Source organism: Choloepus didactylus, chromosome 2 (genome assembly GCF_015220235.1).
Source record: "Choloepus didactylus isolate mChoDid1 chromosome 2, mChoDid1.pri, whole genome shotgun sequence".
NCBI lineage: Eukaryota > Metazoa > Chordata > Mammalia > Pilosa > Megalonychidae > Choloepus > Choloepus didactylus.
The window spans coordinates 26375281-26398666 of record NC_051308.1 but is presented as its reverse complement, the minus strand read 5'-3'; the positions used below and the strand labels follow the sequence as shown (position 1 = coordinate 26398666).

The 23386-nt window shown below is 36.3% G+C and overlaps 1 protein-coding gene across 1 annotated transcript in view; it reads left to right on the top strand.

The window, feature by feature from the left end:
- Positions 1–10793: 10793 nt before the first annotated feature.
- FH (fumarate hydratase) overlaps positions 10794–23386 on the top strand; it is a 33180-nt gene continuing 20587 nt past the window's right edge. The window contains exons 1-3 of the mRNA XM_037822021.1: positions 10794–10951; positions 19750–19884; positions 22618–22728. Of these exons, the coding sequence (XP_037677949.1) occupies positions 10826–10951; positions 19750–19884; positions 22618–22728 (372 nt within the window). The 5' untranslated portion in view covers positions 10794–10825. The remainder of the gene's footprint in view (positions 10952–19749; positions 19885–22617; positions 22729–23386) is intronic.

Here is a 23386-nt window from a genome sequence, read left to right as displayed (position 1 = left end):
CTGGCCGCCCACCTGAGGCCAGGGAGAGGCATGGAACAGCTTCTCCACTCCAGAAGGAAGTGTGGCCCTGCTGATGTCTTGGTTTTGTACATTTAGCCTCCAGAATTGTGAGATAATAAATTTCTGTTCTTTAAGCCAGCTTGTCTGTGGTACTTTGTTACAGCAGTCCTGGTAAACTAACAGTTATCTTCTAAAATGTTTATACTTTTCCTTTTGTTTTTGGTCTATAATCAACATGGAGTTAAATTTTGTGCATTTTGTGATATGGAAGTCCAAAGTTCATTTTTTTTTTTCAAATAAATTCCCAAAATTCTTAGGAAAAGAGAATACTTTCTTTTCTCACTGCTGTCTTTGTTATAGGTCAAGTGTTCATATATGTACGGGTCTGTTACCAGGCTGCTATTCTACTTCATTTCATCTATTCTACACTTGAGTATCCAAGTACCAGTTCCACAGCCTTTATTGCAATAATTTAAAAGTGTCTGGATATATTGAGCAGGCCCTCTTGCCTTGTCCTTTAAGAATTTCTTGACTATTTCTGGTGCTTTGAATTTCCATCTAAGTTTTAGATCAGCCTGTCAATTCCATCAAAAAACAAAAGCAAAACAAAACAAAACAAAACAAAAACACAGCTCCATGTGAATATTTGACTAGGATTGCTTTAAAGTTATAGATCAATCTGAAAAGAGATAACATGCATAGAATATCTTTCAGCCTGTAGGCATGGCATATCTTCCATTTGTTTAGGTCTTTTCCAAGGTTGCTCAGTAAAGTTTTCTACTTTCCCCTCTTTTGTTAGATATATTATTGGGTAATTGACATTTTTAAGTTTTTGTAAATGGTATCTATTCTTTAATTTCATTTTCTGCTGTTGATGGCATGTAGAAAGACAATTAATTTTTGTTTATTGAGTTTGTATCCAGCCACATTGCAAAACTCTCTTATTAATTTGAAACATTTGTCTGAAGAGTCTTGTATTTTTTCACCACAATCATAATAGCTTTTTTCCTTTCTTCCCTGTTGATTGATTGAATGATTGTCTTAATGTGCTGGACAATACCTTCAATATAGTGTAGAGCAGTAGTATATTTCTGAATTTCCAAACACATGGGGATTTCCTAATTATCTTACTGTTATTGATTTTTAGCAAAATTTCATTGTGGTCAGAGAATATGCTCTCTAGAATTTTAGAGTTTCAAACACTTCAAAGTGGTTGAGACTTGCCTTTTTGGCTAGCAAAGTTGAATTTGTGTAAATGCTCTTTATGTGCTTGGAAAGAATGTGTATTATGCAGTTGTTGACTGCAATTTTTTATATATGTCCAGTGGGTCAAACCCATTAGTTTTGTTTCATTCGTATTGACTTTTGGTCTACTTGTTTTGTCATGCACTGAAAGAGATGTGTTAAAAATCTCACACTGTGATTGTTATTTGTCTAGTTCCTTGGAACTCTTCTCCATATGGAAGCATCCACTTTAAAATTGCTGTATGTTCTGGGTGAAATAAAGTTTTTATCATTAAGCCACCCTTCCATCTCAAGTAATGATTATTGCCTTATTTTTGGTTAGTAGTTGCCTATTAAATTTTTTCCCATCTTTTTTTTCTTTCAACTATACTCTATACTATACAACTATACAACTATACTTCTTTCAACTATGGCTCTCAAATCAGATAGCTAAACTGACAAATGAACGGGGGACCTAGAAAAGTAACAACTAGTTAAACCCAGAGCAAGTAGAATGAAGGAAACACAAAAGATTAGAGGGAGATAAATAAAATAGAGAATTAAGACCCACCTGGGCATGCCTCAAGTGAAATAACCCAATCAAAAATCCCACCCACAATAAGTTCACACCCACAGGAATGGATTAGCTTTAAGAACATGATCTTCTTCTGGGATCCATTCAGCTTCAAACTATCACAATGCCTAAGAAAGAGAATAACATGTGTAATTTAATACCACTTATATAAAATTTTAAAATGCACAAAACAAACTATACATGTTTTACAAGAACATATATGAATGAAGGAATTCATAATAAACACATTAAAATTGTTTTCTGGGGTGGCAGAGAAGAAAGGGAGTAGGGATGCATAGAAAAGGAAATAAATCTTTAAATAAAATAAGAATGGACCTATTTTCTATAGTGTGCCATATACTTAGGAGTATGGTTAACTCAAGCTTCTCTACCTGAGGTTCAACCAAAATTTTTTTTAAAAGAAGAAAGAGGAAAGACCATCTACTAGCCCTGAGGCTGAGGCACTTCCTCATTTAGAATTGAAGAGCTGGCGAAGAATAGTGTGAACAAGTAATCACTGAAATAAGAAAAAAAAAAAAAAAAAAAGGTCAATATTGTAAACATCAAGAGATCAAGAAAGCTATTTTCAAGGGCAAGGAATATCAATTGCATCTATGTTACTGAAAATACAAAAAACGTCCATTGGATTTGCAACTTGGAGGACATTGGTGGATTTAACAAGAGCAGTATCAACAGAACTATGAGTACTGGAGATGGACCATAATAAGCTGCAGAAGGAAGAAGAAGTGAAGAGGTGAAGACTGAGTGAATGTGTCCTAGAAGTGGAGAGGTAGCTGAAGTGGACTGCAAAGTCAAGGCAGGTTGTTCATTTGTTTTTTAAACATTGGTAGAGAAATAGCATAGAAAAAGGGTGGAAAACTAAAGGGGCAATGTTCTTGAGGGGTGACATTAGAATGGGAATTGATTTTTTATTTCTTTTTCTTGGGGAATCGAGAGGGATGTTGGTTAATTTTTTTGTTAATTTTAATATTTTTCAAAGTTATTATACATGCACATAGTTTCAAGAATCAAAAAGTTCTACAAGACATTCAACATCAATAATAGCCCCCTCCCCACCTCTCTGTCATTTGTCCCTCTACAAAGGCAATAGTTCCAACTCTTGGGTATACACTTCCATGTCTCTAAATAACATGCTGATATTACTAACTGGTTTTGTAGTTTGTATTTATAGGTATTATCTCAAGACTTCTCACTAATAAGAATGAGAATTAGTGCTCTTTTACCACCTCTTTTCCAAATTTTTACATCTCATACTTTCAGTACAGTTATAACTTTGGTTTGATCTATCTTTAATATTTGACTTATTACAACTATGGCCATTCAAATTCAATAATGATTATTTTTCCTTTCCTGCAAACACAGCTATTTTTATTTACCAATTTAATAATTGTCTTACTTTTTCCCTTTGCTTACTTTTCTAACGTTTAACATACATTCAATCTCCAAACTTTCCCCCAATGATCTAAATCTCTTCTCAGTTTGTTTATGACATTAGATATTTATGTCTTTTAAGAACTATCTCCTGGAGACTCTGACCTGCTCCAATTTGGGATGGTTGCCAGAAGATGTTCTCCATCCCACTATGGCAGGTCTAGATTCCTCCCCAGGAGTCATATTCCACATTGCCAGGGGGATTTACTTCCCTGGGTGTCAGATCCCACATAGCGGGGAGGGCAGTGATTTCACCTGCCAAACTGGCTTAGTAACAGTCTTCCTAAGGGCAAGTCCCATGGTAGAGGGCTCAGTGCATCAAACTACCAATCTCTGGGAGACTTTTATAGCTATATCTTTTGATTCTTCTACTAAGTTTCCTCTAGGGAGCACTCTAGTAATCTCCCAGGCTAGGAGATATAAAAATAATGAGAATATTTTGATTGAATCTTGCTAAAAATTTTGTTGATAAAGTGTTGAGATTTAGAACAGAGAAAGCAGAAAACAATTTCATTTTTCCCTTGTCCCACATGGCAGGACATCGAGTTTCATAATGAACAGAAAGCAAAGTAAAAGAGAAAAACTAACAAACTATGTAAATGTCAACAAGAAGAAAGCAGGTCAATAATATTGTCAGACAAAGTTCAAGGTATAAAAAAAATCCTCTAAGCAAAATAAAAACATTTATTTTACCTAGATAAAAGGTTGTATCCTGAAATGAAGATGTAGAATGTCAGTATTAGTTTAAGGGCTTTTAAATATATTTTCGATAAGTAAAGAAATTAAATTAAGTTAACCAATGTTTCCCAAATTTCAGACATTTTCATCCTTTGGGAACTCTGAACTCAATCAGGAAGTTGGAATAAAGAAACACAAAATAAACTAGAAGAAAATTGGGAGAAATTAACAAGCAAGAAAAAACAAACAAACAAAAAAACCATGTTCAAAAACAGAAAAAAAATTATCAAAGCCATGATTGATTTCTAGAAAATACCAATTGTCATTGCAAACTGTGAGAAGCACTGGGCTTTTTCTCCCCCGACAAACTCCAAGTAATGCCTGCCTTTTCTCTACTTTAAGTCTTAGGGTTAGGTTGCCTTACTCCAACCACAACCAGAAGTCACAGGAAGCTAAGGGTGAGAAGGATAAGTGTCAGGGGGCTAGCGCAAGTGAAAGTTTTTAAAAAATTATGTTACGAGTTCTGTAAAACAAGAATGCAGTATCCCCAGGACTTACAAGGCATAGCAAACAAGGCACAGAGATGGCTCATTGAGCTGAGAAACAGAAAAAGGTGAGCCAGATAGGTGGCAAAGCAGGGCACCAACTAGTAAGAGGCGATCAAATATCCTTGGAATAAACTATAAATATGATACCAGTTAACAGGGATTTACACATATGACTCTTTCTAAAAGTAGCAAATATAAATTGGTCCTGATCTCCCTGAATTAGGCAGAGACTTTGAATGGAAGTAAGAACAAGGAATAAAATGTAATGTTCCTCTCTAGTGACAAAACCTTCTAAAAATGACACACAACAATTATAGACCACGTAAACAACCTTGAGAACAGCCTGAAACTAAAGACTAAGGAAGTCTCTTGAAAGTAGCAAAGTCAGTTAAAATTCTGGAAATGAATATTGTATGGCATAATGCTATGTATGGATGTTGAACAAAAGATTTAATTTATAATTTTTAAGCTGTTTAATATGCCTGCTGCAGAAAATTAAAAGAGAACACTAAAGAAAAAACAAGAACTAAAGATCAAGTGGGAAATGTTTGGAGAATGTGAAAGCAAACACATTTTTAATGAGTTTTTGTAACTATGTTTATGTAAATTGCATCTATCCTTAAAAAAGTTTGAGTGACCAACACTGTCCAGTTAGGAGTAAAACAAAGCTTTTAATATAAAATACAATTCCACAAAAATTTTAATATAATGCTATGTTCAGTGCATGTAAAGTACCTTTAATTTTTAAAAATAGCATCTTAATTAAATACAAAAATGTTTAACTTTTTAAGTATAATTAATGTTACATGGCATTTTAGTATCATATCAAGGTAAGGTGGGTGATGTGAGTTTTTTTAATAGACTTTTTATTTTCAAATTGTTTTAAATTCACAGAAAGTTTACAAAGATAGTACGGAGATTCCCATATACCCCACACCCAATTTCTCCTTTTCTTAAATATTACATCAGAATGGTACGTTAGTCACAGTTAATGAAGTGATATTGACACATTATTATTAACTAAAGTCTATACTTGATTCAGATTTCCTTAGTTTTTACTGAATTTTTTTTTCCTATTTCAGATTTCTATCCAGAATACCATATTACATTTCATCCTCAGGCCTCTTTAGGCTTCTCTTGGCTGTAACACTTTTCAGACTTTCTTTGTTTTTGATGATCTTGATAGCTTAGAGAGGTACTTGGTCAGGTATTTTGTAGTAAGTTCTTTAATTGGGATTTGTCTGATACTTTCCTTATGATTAGATTGGGGTGTTACAGATTTTGGAAAAGAAGAACCATGGATGGAAAGTGCCATTTTTATCATATCACATCAAGGGTACAAACCATCAACATGATTTATCACTGTTGTCAATCTTGATTATCTGGATGAAGTAGTATTTATCGGTTTTCTCCGTAATAAAGTTAGTCTTTTCTGCTTTTTCCATACTGTACTTTTTTGAAAGGAAGTCACTTGTTATAGCTCCATCTTCTTGAGGATGGGGTGTCTGCATATATTGTTTAGAAATTTTTTGTATGGGAGGTTCATCTATTTTTCATTTATTTATTTATTCAATCATTTATACTGATATCATACTGATATGACTCAGACATTTATTTTATACTTTGGATTATAATCCAGTACAGACATATCTCATTTTATTGCACTTTGCTTTATTGTGCTTCGCAGATATTGTGTTTTCTATAAATTGAAGGTTTGTGGCAACCCTATGTTGAGCAGATCTATCAGCGCCATTTTTCCAATATCATGTGCTCACTTCATGTCTCTTTGTCACATTTTAATTAAGGTATGTACATTTTGGGGGGACATAATGCTATTGCACACTTAATGGACTAAAAGTGTAAACATAATTTTTATATGCACTGGGAAACCAAAAAATTCATGTGACTTGCTTTATTGTTGTGGCCTGAACTAAGCCCACAATATCTCTAAGGTATGCCGGTACTACTTTATGTTGCCGCTCAAATTGTTCCAGTTTGGCCATTGGGGGCACGTTCAGTTGGCTCCTGTGTCCCTTTGACATACATTCATCATTGTAGTTTCCTTCTGAGCCTTCTTTCATTTTCTGGCACTACTAGGTTTATCCTGCTCTGGGTTCATCCTGTGTACTTCCTTTCCTCCAAGGAGCCCTGTGTAATAACAGAAAAGTAATCTCCCACCCATATCCAAGCCTAGAGGTGGATCTGATTATTCAAGGAATTCCATTTCCCTTTGCCAGTGATGAGTTTGGAAGGGTCGTATGACCCAATTTGGATCAATGAGACTTGAAGAGAAGTTTGCTAAGAATTTCTGGGAAAGTTCTTCCTCCTTCTTCTGGGACAGTTTTTGGAGAGAACCCCATCTCTGTATTTTGCTGGAAGTTATTGTTTGCAAATGCAAGGTCTGAAATTGCTGAAGCCACCTTGTCACCAGTCTGAAGATGAAGCCTACGCAGGGAAAAGGGTAGAGCCAAAAGAACAGCAGAGAAATTAAACCGCAACAATGAGTTTGTCTAATTTGGAAACTGTCCTATCTGTGGACTTCCAGTTAGGTGAGTCGATCTGGGCTGGATATCCAAGATGATTCATTCACATGGTGGAGAGTTGATGCAGTTGTCAGATGGAAACTCAGCTACGGCTGTTGACCAGAATGTCTTTTTGTAGCATCTCCAGTATGATGGTCTCAGTGGAGCAAACTTTTAGCTGGCTTATTGCAGAACTTGCATCCCAAGAGAATCACAGGGAAGCAGCATGGCCTTTTCTGACCTAGTTTCAGATAGTCACTTCTTTCTGATTTGAATTGGTCATTAGCAAGTCAGTTGACCAACCCAAATTCAAGGGAAGTGTTTTAGTTTCCTTGTTGCTCAAGCAAATAACATGCAGTGGGTTGGCTTAAACAATGGGAATTTATTGGCCCATAGTTTTGTGGCTAGAAGGAGTCCAAATCAAGGTATCATCAGGCCAATGCTTTCTTTCCAAAGACTGGCATTCTGGGGCTGGCTGCCCAGGATCCTTGATCCTTGGCTCCTCTGTCACATGCCAGTGCACATGGCTGCCTCTCCTGGTCTCTCCCTTCCCTTCTGTGCTCCACGGACTACCAGCTTCTGGCTGCTCCCTCTATGTCTTTACCTCTCTCTGTCTGAATTTTATTCAGCTTATAAAGGACTCCAGTTGAGTTGAGCCACACCTTAACTGAAATAACCTTATCAAAAGGTCCTACTTACAAGGGGTTCACACCCACAGCAAAGGATTTAAGTTTAGGAACATGTTTTTCTGAGGTGCATAGCTCCAAACCACCACAAGGATGGTACTTAACTCACCTGTGGCAAGGTTACACTGTAAAAGAGCATGTAGCATAGAGGATGTTGTTATGATCCTCTCTGGAAAATAAAATCTGCCACAGCCTGTTTGTTTACTCTTTTAATTTTTTAAAAAGTGTTTTCATTCATTCTGAAATGCCAGGCAGTTTCCTGAGAAATATTAATAATGACACAGAAAATGATATCTGGGCTAGTTAGGTGATGTTGAACATCAATTATCTCTTCTATCAACAGGAATAATAATAGGACCTATCTTGTAGGGTAGTTTTGAATGTTAAATGAATCAATACATGTAAAGTGCCTAGAAAAACTTGTGGAACATAAAATGCCAATAGGTGATTGCTAAAAAGGATTAAAAGAGCCCATTTAAAAATAGGTCAATTTGGATTTTAACAAGTTATACTATGTGGTAGAAACAGGAGATACACTTGAAACAGAGTGAAACAAAATTGCCTTTAAAAAATGATAAATATATATATACATCAGGCAAATAAAAAACTGGCATAGAATATCAATATTACAACAAAAAGAGTTTGAAGTAACAAGCAACAACAGGAATACCCAACAAAGACAGAGGCAATGAAGAGACAATCCATGAAGCTATCATAAACTTGTGTTCAATGAAACACTGTGTGTAATAGCAAAACATTAAGAAACTGGGTCAATAAAATGTTTTATATTCATGCAATGGAATACTATTACCTGAAAAAAATCATTAGGAAAATGAGATAAATAAAATGTGTTAAATTCATACGATGGACACTATTAAATTAAAAAAAAAAGCATGACTAGAGTTGACTTATAGAACAGTAAAACCTTAAAGTAATTTTTAAAACCATTGCATAGACATCAACACATGATGCAAAAAATACATGTGTGAAGTGAAAGTCTACATATCAAAATTATGATAGTTGGGAAGATGGGAAAGGGGATATGTTCCAGTTTTCTAATGCTGCCATTAAGCAAAATACCAGAAATGGATTGGCTTTTACAAAGGGGGTTTATTTGGTTACACAGTTACAGTCTTAAGGCCATAAAGTGTCCAAGGTAAGGCATCAACAATCAGGTACCTTTGCCTGGAGGATGGCCAGTGGCGTCTGGAAAAACCTCTGTTAGCTGGGAAGGCATGTGGCTGGCGTCTGCTCCAAAGTTCTGGTTTCAAAATGGCTTTCTCCCAGGACGTTCCTCTCTAGGCTGCAGCAGTTCTCCAAAATGTCACTCTTAGCTGTTCTCAGGTTGTGTTTCCAAAATGGCCTTCTCCAAAATGTCTGTGTGTCAGCTTGTTGGGGTAAACTCTGGGCTAGTACCTCCAAAGCATCAGCAAAACTCTGCTTTCAACGGCCATCTTCAAAATGTCTCTGTAAGTTGCAGCAGCAAGCTCCTTCTGTTTGAACTCTTATATAGGGCTCTAGTAAAGTAATTAAGGCCCACGCTGAATGGGCAGGGCCACACCTCCATGGAAATTATCTAATCAGAGATATCACCTACAGTTGGGTGGGTCACAACTCCATGGAAACAACCTAATCCAAAGGTTCAACTTAATCAACACTAATACATCTGCCCCCACAAGATTGCATCAAAGGTAACAGTATTTTGGGGGACATAATACATCCGAACAGGCACAGAATGCCACTCAATTATTAGTTATATTTTTTCTTTTTATTTTACAAGGTATATGAAGCAAGTACATCAAAATGCTAGCATTTACTAATAAATGATGGCAGTTAGTAAATGTTAGTTTCTGTCATTTTCTGTCAAACCGATGACAACAATAACAATACTATCTTCACATTGAACTTAAATGTGTTTGCCTTTTAGTGGTGAAAAGTATAAAAATATGGAATAGGTAGTTCATTGTTTCCTAAAACCATTGCAGCATCTTTTGATTCTGAATTTTTTCCCTTCACAGTGAACTTCTAACTTCTAAATCATCCTTGGTTTTACTTTTTCATCAAGTATATTAGTCATTTCTGAGTAATCAGTTATCAGAGGGAGGAGATATAGAGATGTTAAAAATTCGGGTGGGTTTTCTGGAGTGTTTTGATAATAGTTCACCTCTTATGCACTTGCATTTAAATTTTTATATTTTAAATATGAATCAAATTCATTAAGCCACAATGTAACATAAATAGTGTTACAAAGAGGTTTGACAGACTGCCCACTCACATAAGCTTGGCTTTCCAAGTTGTGGAGCTTTGACCTCCACACATCATCCAGATTGACATCATCAATCTTTATTGATATTTACTGTTACATGGTTCCAAGTGATACAAAGGAGAAGAGAAGAGTGAGAATTGCAGATCAGGTGCAATTTTGTATCAGTTCCTCCTTTTTGTCACCATCTATTATATTAAAGGAATATGCTTTTTTTTCAATATAAAAATGTATATATCATCAATGCAAAAAACTTGTAAATAGAAATTCCTAAATCACCTCTCATTGTGGACATCTTCCACGCAACAGTGAAAAAAGCATTCTAAGAATATGGTGAGAAGAAAAAGGAAATTGCAAAGACCATCTAATAAACTAAAAGAAGTGAGTAATTATTTTATCTTTGAGAGGTGGGAATATGAATCCTTTATATCTAATTTTCCGTACTTTGCTATGCTTTGCCACAGAATATGTAATCTGGAAGAAATGTAAAAAGATTCCAATAGTGGAATAAGTGATTGCATGAGAAATAAATAAATGAACGATAACCATTTCTTTCTGGTATATTTCATCAAACAAATACCAACAGCTCAGTTAATACTCTTAGCCCGCCATCAGCCACACGCAGCAACTCACTTTCCCACAATTCCCTTCTCACTAGTCTCCCGTGGTTCCGAGAATTTCAAACACACTCACTACAAGAAGTTAAGCCCGCCCCCTCTGTCCTTACTGGCTATTCATTATTATCCCCGCCTCACCCGTCTGATTTTTAGCTGTTGATTGGTTAAGAGTGGACGGTCGGTGGGCGGGACGGGTTGATCCGCCGCGGCGGAGGCGTGGCCACAACCGCCCAGATATTCTACCCACGCTCAGAAAGCACCATGTACCGAACATTGCGGCTCATCGCGCGCTGGGATTGTCTCGCGCCAGCGCCGACTTCAGTCTCAGCTCCGGGCCTCGGTGGCGCCGCTGTTTTTCCATTCAGGCCCCTGAAGGCAGCTCGAATGGTGAGCGCAAGCCTCCTGTCTCCGGCTTCCGCGCGGTGACCTTCAGTCCTCCTCTCTGGCCCGGGCGCCAGCGGCCTGGCGGGAGAGATTCCCCGGCTTCCCGGCGTAGCCCGGCAGTGGGTTGCACGCCTGCGCCGGTGGAGCTGGCCTGCAGGCCCTGGGGGCGCCCTTCATTCGCCGGGCAGGAGCCTCCCCTTGCGTGAGGCTCGGGGGGAGGGAAGACAACTGACAGTGAGGGTCTTGCAGAGCCCGTTCCTGGCTCCTCTCCGGAGGTCCGAAGGCCAGGGGAAGGCTGGGGTGATGGGGATAACCCGCTTGCATCCGCGCTTCGCGATCGGTCCTGCGGGTTGCGGAGACCCTCAGTCCTGGGGTGCTGGTCTCAAGAGACAGTGCCGGGCAGGAAGAGGGTGTGGAGAGGAGGGGCTGCCTTAGCTGGGTTTCACTGCCGGATCACTGGCCGCTAATGTAGTTGCCTCTGAACTGTCGATTCTTGGGCCACCACGGTGCAGTGAATTATTTTCAGACCCTGCAGGTGGGGTAGAAGGTTCTTACGAATCTAAAGATTTTACTTCTCGTAGAATTGCCTGTTGAGTTTCTTAGGCTGAATATGCCAAACCTCCCCCGTCAACTTTTGTAAAACCTTGAAATTGTTAAATTCGGTTGTGGTATTCTGAACATGTTTGAATCAATGTTGAATCTAATACTTTTTATTTAGAAGACAGCTGAGGACTATAAAGGTCCAAGTTCAAGTTATGACATGCTGACTTAAGCCCTTCTGCTTTTCAGAATGTCGCCTTCGGTAATTCGGGCTTTAAAAAGCATTAAATACAGAGTTCATGTGTACATTGTTAGGAAAAGTTTTAGAGATTAATGACAGTTGAGGAAGAGTTTCGATTCAGCACTGTCTGCTATGGTGTAGTATGAGTTTTGCAATTAGGTGTGATCTCAATCCCACCTTGCTACTCAAAGCTGCAACTTTGGGCTAGTTGTCCTTGAGCCTCAGTTTCGTTATGTAAAATGGAAATAGTAACAGCTACCCAGCAAGATTGCGCACATTAAAGTGCCTCTACAGTGTTTGGCATGTAGTGAATGCTCATTAATAAATGCATCGATTTAGAGTTTCAATTGCCAAGAAATTCCTTGGACTATAAACTTTAAGATAATTTGATGGCACAAAATCAGGGTTGCTTTGTCTGGAACTCCCTGCTATAATAATTTTAGTGGGTTTTAGTCTTTTTTTTTTTTTTTTTTTAATTATTTTATAAAGGGGAGCAGGAGATTGGAAAATTCTTCAATGTATTGGAGTAAATGTTAAAAAAAAATAGTACTGCTTTACTCTTAGGGTTTGTAATGCTAGCTGACATCAGATAAAGATAGGTTTTTTTTTTTCTTCATAGTTCTAAACACATCTCCTCTCTAACCTTTTCTGTGCTCCAAAATCTTTATTTTTGTTAAAAGTTCTTCCTGTTGCTAGTGTTGAGAAATTCATGTAATCGTGGATTCTCTAAATTACTTTGATCCAAGAAAGACAAGTAAAACATCATTCAATAAAACAATAATGTATTTACTGAATGCTTTCTATGTATCAGGCACTGTGAATAAGAGTCCCTATGGGCACAGCATTGAGAGACTACTGGGGAAGGTTGCTGTTAAATAAGCAAAGAAATCTTAAAGTATTACAATGTGAGAAGTGCTACAGAGAAGAAAAAGAATGCAGAGAGAATATGTAATAGACCAACTATATGATACTACCTTCATAGCATGTTGGACAGGGAAGCCTTACATGTGTTTAAATCACTTTTCTTTTTTTTTTTTTTTTTTTTTCATTTTTTATTGAGATTGTTCAGATACCATACAATTATCCAAAGATCCAAAGTGTACAATCACTTGTCCCTGGGTACCCTCATACAGCTGTGCATCCATCACACTTAATTTTTGTTCAATTTTCAGAAACCCTTCATCACTCCAGACAAGAAACAAAGTGAAAGATGAAAAGAGAAAAAAGAAAAGGAAACTCTAAACCTCCCCCATCCCTAACCAACCCCCCTCAACCGTTGACTCCCAGTATTGATATAGTACGTTTGTTACTGTCCATGAAAAAATGTTGAAATACCACTAACTGTAGTATACAGTTTGCAATAGGTATATAGTTCTTCCCTATATGCCCCTCTATTATCAACCTCTAATTGTATTGTCATACATTTGTTCTGGTTCATGAAGTGATTTCTAGTATTTGTACAGTTGATCATGGACATTGCCCACCATAGGATTCAGTTTTATACATTTCCATCTTTTGACCTCCAACTTTCCTTCTGGTGACATATATGACTCTGAGCTTCCCCTTTCCACCTCATTCACACACCATTCGGTGCTGTTAGTTATTCTCACATCTTGCTACCAACACCCCTGTTCATTTCCAAACATGTAAGTTCATCCTAATTGAACATTCTGCTCATACTAAGCAAAAGCATCTACATTTCTTCCACAAGGCAGGAGGGAGAGTCATAGAAGGTAGAGAGGCAAAAGAAAGAGGAAACAAAAAAATGACAGCTAGGAAGCAGCAAAAGGAAAAATAACCTTAAATCAAAGTAGAATAAAGAATCAGACAATACCACCAATGTCAAGTGTCTAACATGCCTCCCCTATCCCCCCCTCTTATCTGCATTCACCTTGGTATATCACCTTTGTTACATTAAAGGAAGCATAATACAATGATTCTATTAGTTACAGTCTCTAGTTTATGCTGATTGCATCCCTCCCCCAATGCCTCCCCATTTTTAACACCTTGCAAGGTTGACATTTGCTTGCTCTCTCTCGTAAAAGAACATATTTGTACATTTTATCACAATTGTTGAATACTCTAGATTTCACCAAGTTACACAGTCCCAGTCGTTATCTTTCCTCCTTTCTTGTGGTGTCTCACATGCTCCCCACCTTCCTCTCTCAACCGTATTCATAATTACCTTTGTTCAGTGTACTTACATTGTTGTGCTACCATCTCCCAAAATTGTGTTCCAAACCACACACTCCTGTCTTCTGTCACCCTGTAGTGCTCCCTTTAGTATTTCCTGTAGGGCAGGTGTCTTGTTCACAAAGTCTCTCATTGTCTGTTTGTCAGAAAATATTTTGAGCTCTCCCTCATATTTGAAGGACAGCTTTGCTGGATACAGGATTCTTGGTTGGTGGTTTTTCTCTTTCAGTATCTTAAATATATCACACCACTTCCTTCTTGCCTCCATGGTTTCTGCTGAGAGATCCTCACATAGTCTTATTAAGCTTCCTTTGTATGTAATGGATCGCTTTTCTCTTGCTGCTTTCAGGATTCTCTCTTTGTCTTTGACATTTGATAATCTGATTATTAAGTGTCTTGGAGTAGGCCTATTCAGATCTCTTCTGTTTGGAGTACGCTGCGCTTCCTGGATCTGTAATTTTATGTCTTTCATAAGAGATGGGAACTTTTCATCAATTATTTCCTCTGTTATTGCTTCTGCCCCTTTTCCCTTCTCCTTCTAGGACACCAATGATACGTACATTATTGTACTTTGTTTCATCCTTGAGTTCCTGGAGACGTTGCTCATATTTTTTCATTCTTTTCTCCATCTGCTCCTTTGCGTGTAGGCTTTCAGGTGTTTTGTTCTCCAGTTCCTGAGTGTTTTCTTCTGCCTCTTGAGATCTGCTGTTGTATGTTTCCATTGTGTCTTTCATCTCTTGTGTTGTGCCTTTCATTTCCATAGATTCTACTAGTAGGTTTTTTGAACTTTTGATTTCTGCCGTATACATATCCAGTGCTTCCTTTACAGCCTCTATCTCTTTTGCAGTATCTTCTCTAAACTTTTTGAATTGATTTAGCATTAGTTGTTTAAATTCCTGTATCTCAGTTGAAGTGTACATTTGTTCCTTTGACTGGGCCATAACTTTGTTTTTCTTAGTGTAGGTTGTAATTTTCTGTTGTCTAGGCATGGTTTCCTTGGTTATCCAAATCAGGTTTTCCCAGACCAGAACAGGCTCAGGTCCCAGAGGGAAGAAATATTCAGTATCTGGTTTCCCTGAGGGTGTGTCTTAGAAAATTGCTCCACCCTTTGATGCCTCAGGTCACTGTGCTTTTCTGCCCAGCAGGTGATGCCTGTTAGCCTTTAATTCTTGACTGGTGTGAGGAGGTATGGCTGTGTTCCCCCAGGCTCTGGGGTCTGGTTCTGAATGGAAAGGGCCCCACCCCTTTCCTCCTAGAGAAGACAGACCCCTCAGGTGGAGGTCATTAGCATTTCAATGGTCTCACTCTCTGCTTGTGGTGTCTCCACCCTTCTCAGAGTCACAACCCTGGAAACTGAAAATGACTGGGGCTTTCTCCACTGAGCCAAAAAAGAAACAGATAGTCCCCTCTAGACCCAGTCCAAGGCAACCCTCCGGCTCTCCCAGGTCAGTCGTCACCCCAAAGCCTCTGTCTGTTTTTTGGGGCTGCGTACCTGTAGTGAGCAGTTCACACTCGCTACTTAAAACCCCAGTTGGAGCTCAGCTGAGCTATATTCGCTTGCTGGGAGAGAGCTTCTCTGTGGCACCACGCGGCTCTGCAGCTCGGGCTATGGGGGAGGGGGTCTCCTGACCTGGTTCCGCAGGTTTTACTTACAGATTTTATGCTGTGTTCTCGGGCATTCCTCCCAATTCAGGTTGGTGTATGATGAATGGATGGTCTCATTTGTCCCCCCGCAGTTATTCTGGATTATTTACTAGTTGTTTCTGTTTTTTTGTAGTTGTTCCAGGGGGACTACTTAGCTTCCACTCCTCTTTATGCCGCCATCTTGCCCCTCCCCTTAAATCACTTTTCTTTATTTCCTTAATGATCTTCAGAAGTCCATGAAGTCTGGAAATGTGGATAATATTTTACTCTATATTGTAATGTAACAATACAAACCGTTTATTATGTATTTGCTTGTTTCCAGACTTGGTGGCCACCCTTTATTTTAGGGCCAGACAAGATCTTCTCAGAAAGAAACTGTAAAACCCAAAAACAATTAAGTAGGATTCTGAATTTATATCCCTTTAAGCTTTTTGCATGAGAAATTCTTTGGATTTCCTGGTCACTGAACTATTCTGAATCTGAAAGGCATTTTACCTTTTCATTAGGATATGTTATGATTTAGTTAATGGTTACCTTACCCGTGCATTTGACAGAGACATCACAGGTCTGAAGCCATTTGTTTATTTATTTGTTTATCCATCCATCCATCCATCATCTTTTTGACTGACCTTTCCTGTTTGGACTGGCATGTAGATTTTGACAGCCCCTCATCAATTCTGCATCAATTCCTGAGGGCTTAATTGCATTCATACTGTAGGGGACACTGGACACATAACTCACTCATTCCCAGGAGGGAAAGTGATTGTGAATGAACACATTTCTCCCAGGAACCAGTGAGAAATCTCCCTTTTGTGACTGCCCCATGCCTGACTGGTTAATCTCTTATTACCATAGTGTTAATCCCTGCAGTGACAAACTGTCTTCTCCCTGAAATTCTTCTCTCTGAAATATGGGATAAGAAGATGGTTTTCAAAAGGACTAGCTTTTTGTGATAATGGATTTATTGTATGAATTAATAACTTACTTATGTTTAAGAGGTACCATATCTTCACTTCATTTTTCATCAAAGCCAATGATAATGTTCTTATTCAGATGAACACCCCTCTTCTGGAGCAAGCCACTGGGAAGAGGTAATATATATGATAATGTAGGAAGATTTTGAAAACCACACAAATGGTTGTCAAACCTCAGGCAGACTCGGTTGAGGAGAGTGAAATCAATTGAGAGTGAAATCATTTTAATGAGTGGTGTCCAGAATTGTTTTTGTTTGTTTGTTTATTTGTTTTTTGGTAGAACAGCATAGAAAATATCAGTGCATGACCTTGTTTCATGAAATTTTTCTTTCAGATTTGTGTGAGTTTATACATGATTGTCTTTGATGATAGAAAGTGTTTTTCTTCTCTGGGTCAGAAAAGTTTGAAGAGATTTGGCAAAGTATCTGGTTCCTGGTGATTCTGTAACTTTATGAGAAAAATTCCATTTTTAATTTTAAATTAAATTTTAAATCAAATTTAAAATTTAAATTTAAAATTAATTTTAAAAATTCTAATTTTTAGTCTGAACAAAGTGCTGTCTTTTAGTAGAATGTCACATACTTGTCATATACCTGTCATCCCCTTCTGGGTCCCCTTTCATCTTCTAAAATAATATCTTATTTCAGATCATTGATGCACAATTAGAGTTCTCATACTTCATGATACAGTCTGTAAATGGGACTTTTATTGTTCCAGTTTTGGGGGACACACTCTACCTTCCTATTAGGCAATGGGATCCAACTCTGCCTTAAGTCTGTTATGCACACAGCCTTACTGAGTGTTTTACAGCATTGCTTGGATTTCAGTTCTACAGATTTATACAACCTATATATATCCTGATGTTAAATAAAGAGATAAGAACTTTTTGGATTTTTTGAAATAGTTTGATTTTAGCTAGCTAAGCTTTTGCAAACAATGTTGTTGCAAATTTGGGGTGTATAGTTTTTGAAGTGTTTGCTGAGATTGTGATTTCAGCCACAAATGACTTCTGCACTTTTTTAATGATCAGTATTGAAATCTTAGGATTTGACTGAGGCTGTTATTTCTTGATTTGGAATGAAAAATTTAAGGTTTAAGCTGAAGAATATAGCTAAAATTTATTCATCTAGATATTTCCAAATAATTTTGAATTTTGAATCTGAATTTTATCATAGTAAACTATTATTTAGGGGACAAAGTTATTGCTGTTTTATGATAAAATTAAATGATTTTGAACACAAAAAATGGTTTTGTAATTTTAAGAAATCGAACCAGTCATCACAAACAACTGATGGAAACCCATCTCCATTCCTTTTACCTGGTATTTTGTGCTGTCTTAGAACAAGGTATTGGAGAGAAAGAAGAACCTAATATTCTTGGTGCCACTGGTGTCTTTGTTAGTGTTAGTATTGTTGTATGTTTTAACATACAAGAATGTTTACTTAGGATACTCAAAACAAAAATCATAATGCAATATATAATATTTTTATTTGTGTGTTTGAGATATAGAATCCTAGCTGCCTTTTGTTTAAAGGATAGTAGGTAAGTTTGTGTATAGTGGTGTCAGTGTAACCGAGCTCAATTAGAGAAAAATCTGGCTACACATTTCAGCACCTTTTATTTTACAGAGTTGGGGTACTGTACCACTCAAGGGCTCCTTGTGGACTGATCTGGAGTTACTGCCCTGGTTTCCTGACTTACAAAGGTGCTGATAGAAAAGTGAATCCCAAATACTTTTGGAGTCTGGCATGCTTAGGTTTGAGTCTAGGCCCTCTCCTTGCTGTTGATTTCCTAAGGTTATTTAATCTCTTTAAGCTTCAGTGACTCATCTTTAAAGTGGGAATGGTAATAGTAAAATATTCTAGGGTGGTTGTGAAAGTCAAATAAGGTACTACATGAAAAGTGTTTTGTACATAGCACTGTAAATGCCAGTATATGATTACTTTTTATTATTAGCTTCTTCTCTTTATTGGCCTGGGCCAGTCCTCTGCATACCTTTAGGCAAAGAAAAAAACATGTACTTTGTTGGTTGTTGTGTATTTCTACCTAGATACAGTGATGCTTTTCTTTTTATGCATTCTAAAATGCTTTTTAATATGTAAGAGTTTCATAAATCTAATCCCAGGGATAAGTACAAATCAAATTTTCCTAGTTAGAGGACTATTTACTAAAATATAATTACTTGGTTAGGGGTTTTAAAATATATACCTTTGAATTATTTGATCAAGTTTATTTATAATTAATAATTATATTTAGTAATTAATGTAAGATGAACATTGTAAAGTACAGAATATCACTCCAAAGTCTTCTTATAAAATATCAATTAAATTCCAAATTTCTAGTGTTTTTCAATAAGTTATTTTTACGGTGTAAGGAAATATTTGTTGAGCATTTATTTATTTTTTTATTAGTGTAAGTTGCCATATTTCATATAATCCTAGGTTAGCCTTAAGAGGCACTCTTGGTCCATGGATTCTTATTGTGGGTGGTGAATTGGCTTCAAGATGTTGGTAAATTATATGTAAAATTTTGTGTATGTGTATTTATGTTTGTTTTTCTAGAGAGAGGGTCCATAATTTTTCTTAGATTCTCAAAGGGTTTCATCACTCTGAAAAGGTTTAGAACAGGTCTAGTCCAGCTCCCCTTATTACTACATTTAATTTATAGATGAGAAAAGCTGACTTGCTGAATGTGGCACCACTATTTAAGTGGCGGCCTATCTGACTTCTAAGCCTGGACTGTTTGTATTGCACTATGCTATCTCTTACACATATTATTTGTAGACTACAGCTAAACTTTCTTTAAAATACATTTACAAGCTTCAGAGTATCATTCTTAGACTTTTTTAAGTTCCTAGTAACATAAGCGTTAATCTAAATACATTGAATTGGCCAAAGTCTGGTCAATAATAAGCATAATCCTGAATTAGAAAAGATTGCTATTTTTACTTTAAAGTTTCTTTATTTGTCATTTGCTTGGTATATGAATTCTGCAACTATGTTTAGCGTCTGCATCAATAAATTTGTGTGACAAAAATTCCCAAGAAAGTACTTGAAGGGAAGTAGTAATATGAGAACCTAAATGGAATCTTGGCCTTTTTGTCTTTGTGGTATTTTAAGATTTTTTTTTCCTTACAGCTGATAGGATGTTATTGCTTTTGATACTTGATTTCTTTTCATGCCATCACAGAATCTTATCCTTGTCTTTAGGCAAGCCAGAATTCCTTTCGGATAGAATATGATACCTTTGGTGAATTAAAGGTCCCAAATGATAAGTATTATGGTGCCCAAACTGTAAGATCTACAATGAACTTCAAGATTGGAGGTGCAGCAGAACGCATGCCAGTAAGTGACTTTTGTGGAAATGTTGGCTTATTTTGGATGAGCCAGGCTTTATTCAGATGAGCCATTTTACTTTATAAATGTTTTACAGAATTAAAGTGTAAAGTTATTAGAGTACAGCCTTTGTGAGTCATGAGATGTTTCTCTCACTAAAATTAAAATGTCAAAGTTAGAACTTTTTGAACTTTAGTATGCTATTATTTGGGGCTGTCGCTTTGGATATTCTGTATTTTTATTTGCTAGTAGTAAGTGATTATCTCTTCACTCTTGCTAGGATTTTATAGTTTGTAAATATTTTTATTTTAGTACCCAGTTTTTTTTTAGTTTTGAAACTCAGTTTTTCATTTAATATTACACTCTCTATCTTGTTTTCAGTTTCCAGCAAAGTGTACACTAATACATCAAAGTATTATTCTACACCATACTGGCATGTAGTAGATAATTTTTAAGTATTTGTTCAATTTTAATATTGCATAAATTACTTTATGATTAGAAAATTTTCTGCTGTACATCATCAAATCTAAAATGACATCAATTAGAAGATGCACCAATATGAACCAATAAGAGAATAAAAGGCTGCCAATTAAAGTTATGATATGTCATTGATTGTAAGATGCTTCTTGATTTCAGAGATGTTAAAATATGAAAAGAATCAATGAAAAAAATGTTCCATATCCTACTGTAGGAATTAGGATAGGATAGTAAGACTAGAAGAGCCAGGCTCCAACTGGTGAGGTGTTGTTTAACAGTTACCTTCTAAGTATACTTTTTGTCTTGTTGTAGTTTTAACTTCCATGTTTTGACTCATCCCAAAACGTTTAAGATTGAATCTTGACATGTTTATCGATTTTTACAACGTGCAACTGAATCTTCTTTGAAGAAAATCTTTGTCATTGCCACCTGGCAGCTGATTTGGTGGTGAGGTATACATAGGGTGTGACTATATAGTTGGTGACAAAGGTTGACAACTGACACTAAAATATTCTCATATAATACAACACCTGTGTTGGAGGAGGTCAGTCCCAGCCAATATTGGTGGGAGTAAGCATGGCTTATATTTTAATATGTCCTGTTTCAAATCAGCAAGTTATGTGGTTCTAGGGGTGCAGGATTATATGCTGCTCCTCCAGAGACAGGCCAACTGTTTGGATTTTGCTTCTGTGAAAAATGGACCCTTAGGTTGTCAATTTTATCACATTTGGCTTCATCTGAATTGAGTTCTTAAAATTCATTGACTATGAAACAGACTATACTTGTCATGAGCTGAGTAGGATGATTAAATTCAATCCTTTGCACCTGATCCAAAGGAAAAACCAACAAAAAAAGATGATGAATTTCTAATGTGAATAAATTAACAATAATCCAACACTTCTTTTCTACCCAAGGATACATTTTTGCCATTTTATTTCACTGGAATTTAGTGAAACTCTCTCTGCTGTGAATCTTTTCATTTTTATGAATCCATATATGTGGGGTCAATACTCCATTCAGGTGGCCAGTGTTGATTGACATTCAACATTGACCTTGGTAGTAGTTCAATCCAACACCACAGTTTTTATGCCTGAGGAAATATAAATGTCCATTTGTTTTTGTATTTAAAGCTTTTAATTCTTTTAATCTTGTATACTATTTGTTTCTATTTCATTTGGGTAAAACATTTATAAAGTTTTGATTTTAGTTTCTTAAAATTTAAAATGAAGATTTTCTGTTTTTATTTCCTTTTCTCTTTCCTCCTCAGTTTATACTCATTCTCTGACCCAGGTTTAATCTGTCTCATTCCTTCCTTTCCTTTGTTTTGCCACTTTGATTCTCCTCCAGGGATTATGGCTTCCCTTTTATAAGTTCATTCCACTCTCTCTCTCACTTCCTTCTCTCCCTTCTGCCCTTTCCTCATTCAAACCTTATATGGGCTCTAAACCACACTATGTATTATTAATTTTAACATGAAATTGTAATTCTCTTACTTTACAAAAACCAGGTATCATTTCATTGAAATCTCATCAAAAGTTATTCAGTTTATCCTTTTAAATTTGGTGAGGTGATTTGGGATAGAATGTGAAAAGATCTGCAAACTGAAAGGGTTTGAAATATGCTTAGAAGTACCAGAAGCCATCAACTTGAGCTCTTTGGAACCCTGGGTTTAAATAAAATTCTTCTGAGAAATTTCCAGGGGTTTACTGAGTGTCAAGACCTCACTGACTAACTAGATCATCATGTTTTTTGTCTTTAGGGTGAAGCAATACACATTCAGTAAATGGTTATTTCATACTGATTGGCAGTTAATATATCTTTTTTTTTTTTAAAGAGAATGAGGAAAATTTATGATGCAGCTTAGGCTCCAGTGAAGAAAAATAATGGTATTTGTTGGGGAAATGGTTGGGTAGTCTTTGTTTTTATATATAATATTTGAAATAAACACATATACTATATAGTGTTTATATAAGAAATGTGATGAATGGGGATTGTATAGGTGTATGTGTGCATGTATATATGTATATAGGGAGTGAATATCTGCTTTTTTTGGATTTCCCTAAACAAACAGATACATGATAATGGTGATTCTTGGTTCATTATATACCTATTTATAATCTTTCTCTATATCTTATATATTTTTAGGTTTATAGTGATATTAAGTTCTGTTTTATGTACACTTTTTGCACTGCATAAAGTAATAATCCTGAATTTTTATGCTTAACCAAAATTCCAATTCTGAGATATTGTTCTGATTAATTTTAGATCCCAGTTATTAAAGCTTTTGGCATCTTGAAGCGAGCAGCTGCTGAAGTAAACCAGGATTATGGTCTTGATCCAAAAATTGCTAGTGCAATAATGAAGGCAGCAGATGAGGTAGGAGGTGATACGTGTGTTTATTTAACAGTATCAGACTCATATAATCTACTGGATGATAAAAAGCTCTTTCGGGGGAAAGGAGCACTGAATTCTTAAATTAATGAACTTCAAGTTGGCGTAGCAGCATTATTATTTGGTGAGGATATTAATCTGCTGCTTAAAATATTACATTGTGGTGACATTTCTGCATGATTATGCGCCTTTTATTTTTAAGCCCTAGACTTTTCTTAATTTGTATTATCTTAATAAAATTTTTCAAAAGACACTGAACTTACATGTTTGATACCTTAGTTATGTATAAATGGTTCTTTTTAAAACTAGTTATTTGATAATACATATCAAGAACTTAATTCTAATAACCCACTAATAACATTATCTTAAGCAAGCAATTTGAGATGAGTTTAAAAATTGTATACACAGTGTGATCAATAGTAATAAAATACTTATAATAATAAAAACAAATTAGAAAATATCCAACCATAATAGTTGCTTCCATAAGTTATAGTTGTACCGTAAAGCCACAGAAAATTAATTTTTAAAGAATGGCATAGAACAAAATTTAGCATATAAGAAGTGGGAGGGAAAGGTTGCAAAAATATGTGTATTGTATGATCCTAATTTTGTTTAGGAAAAAAAATGAACAGAAAATATGTGT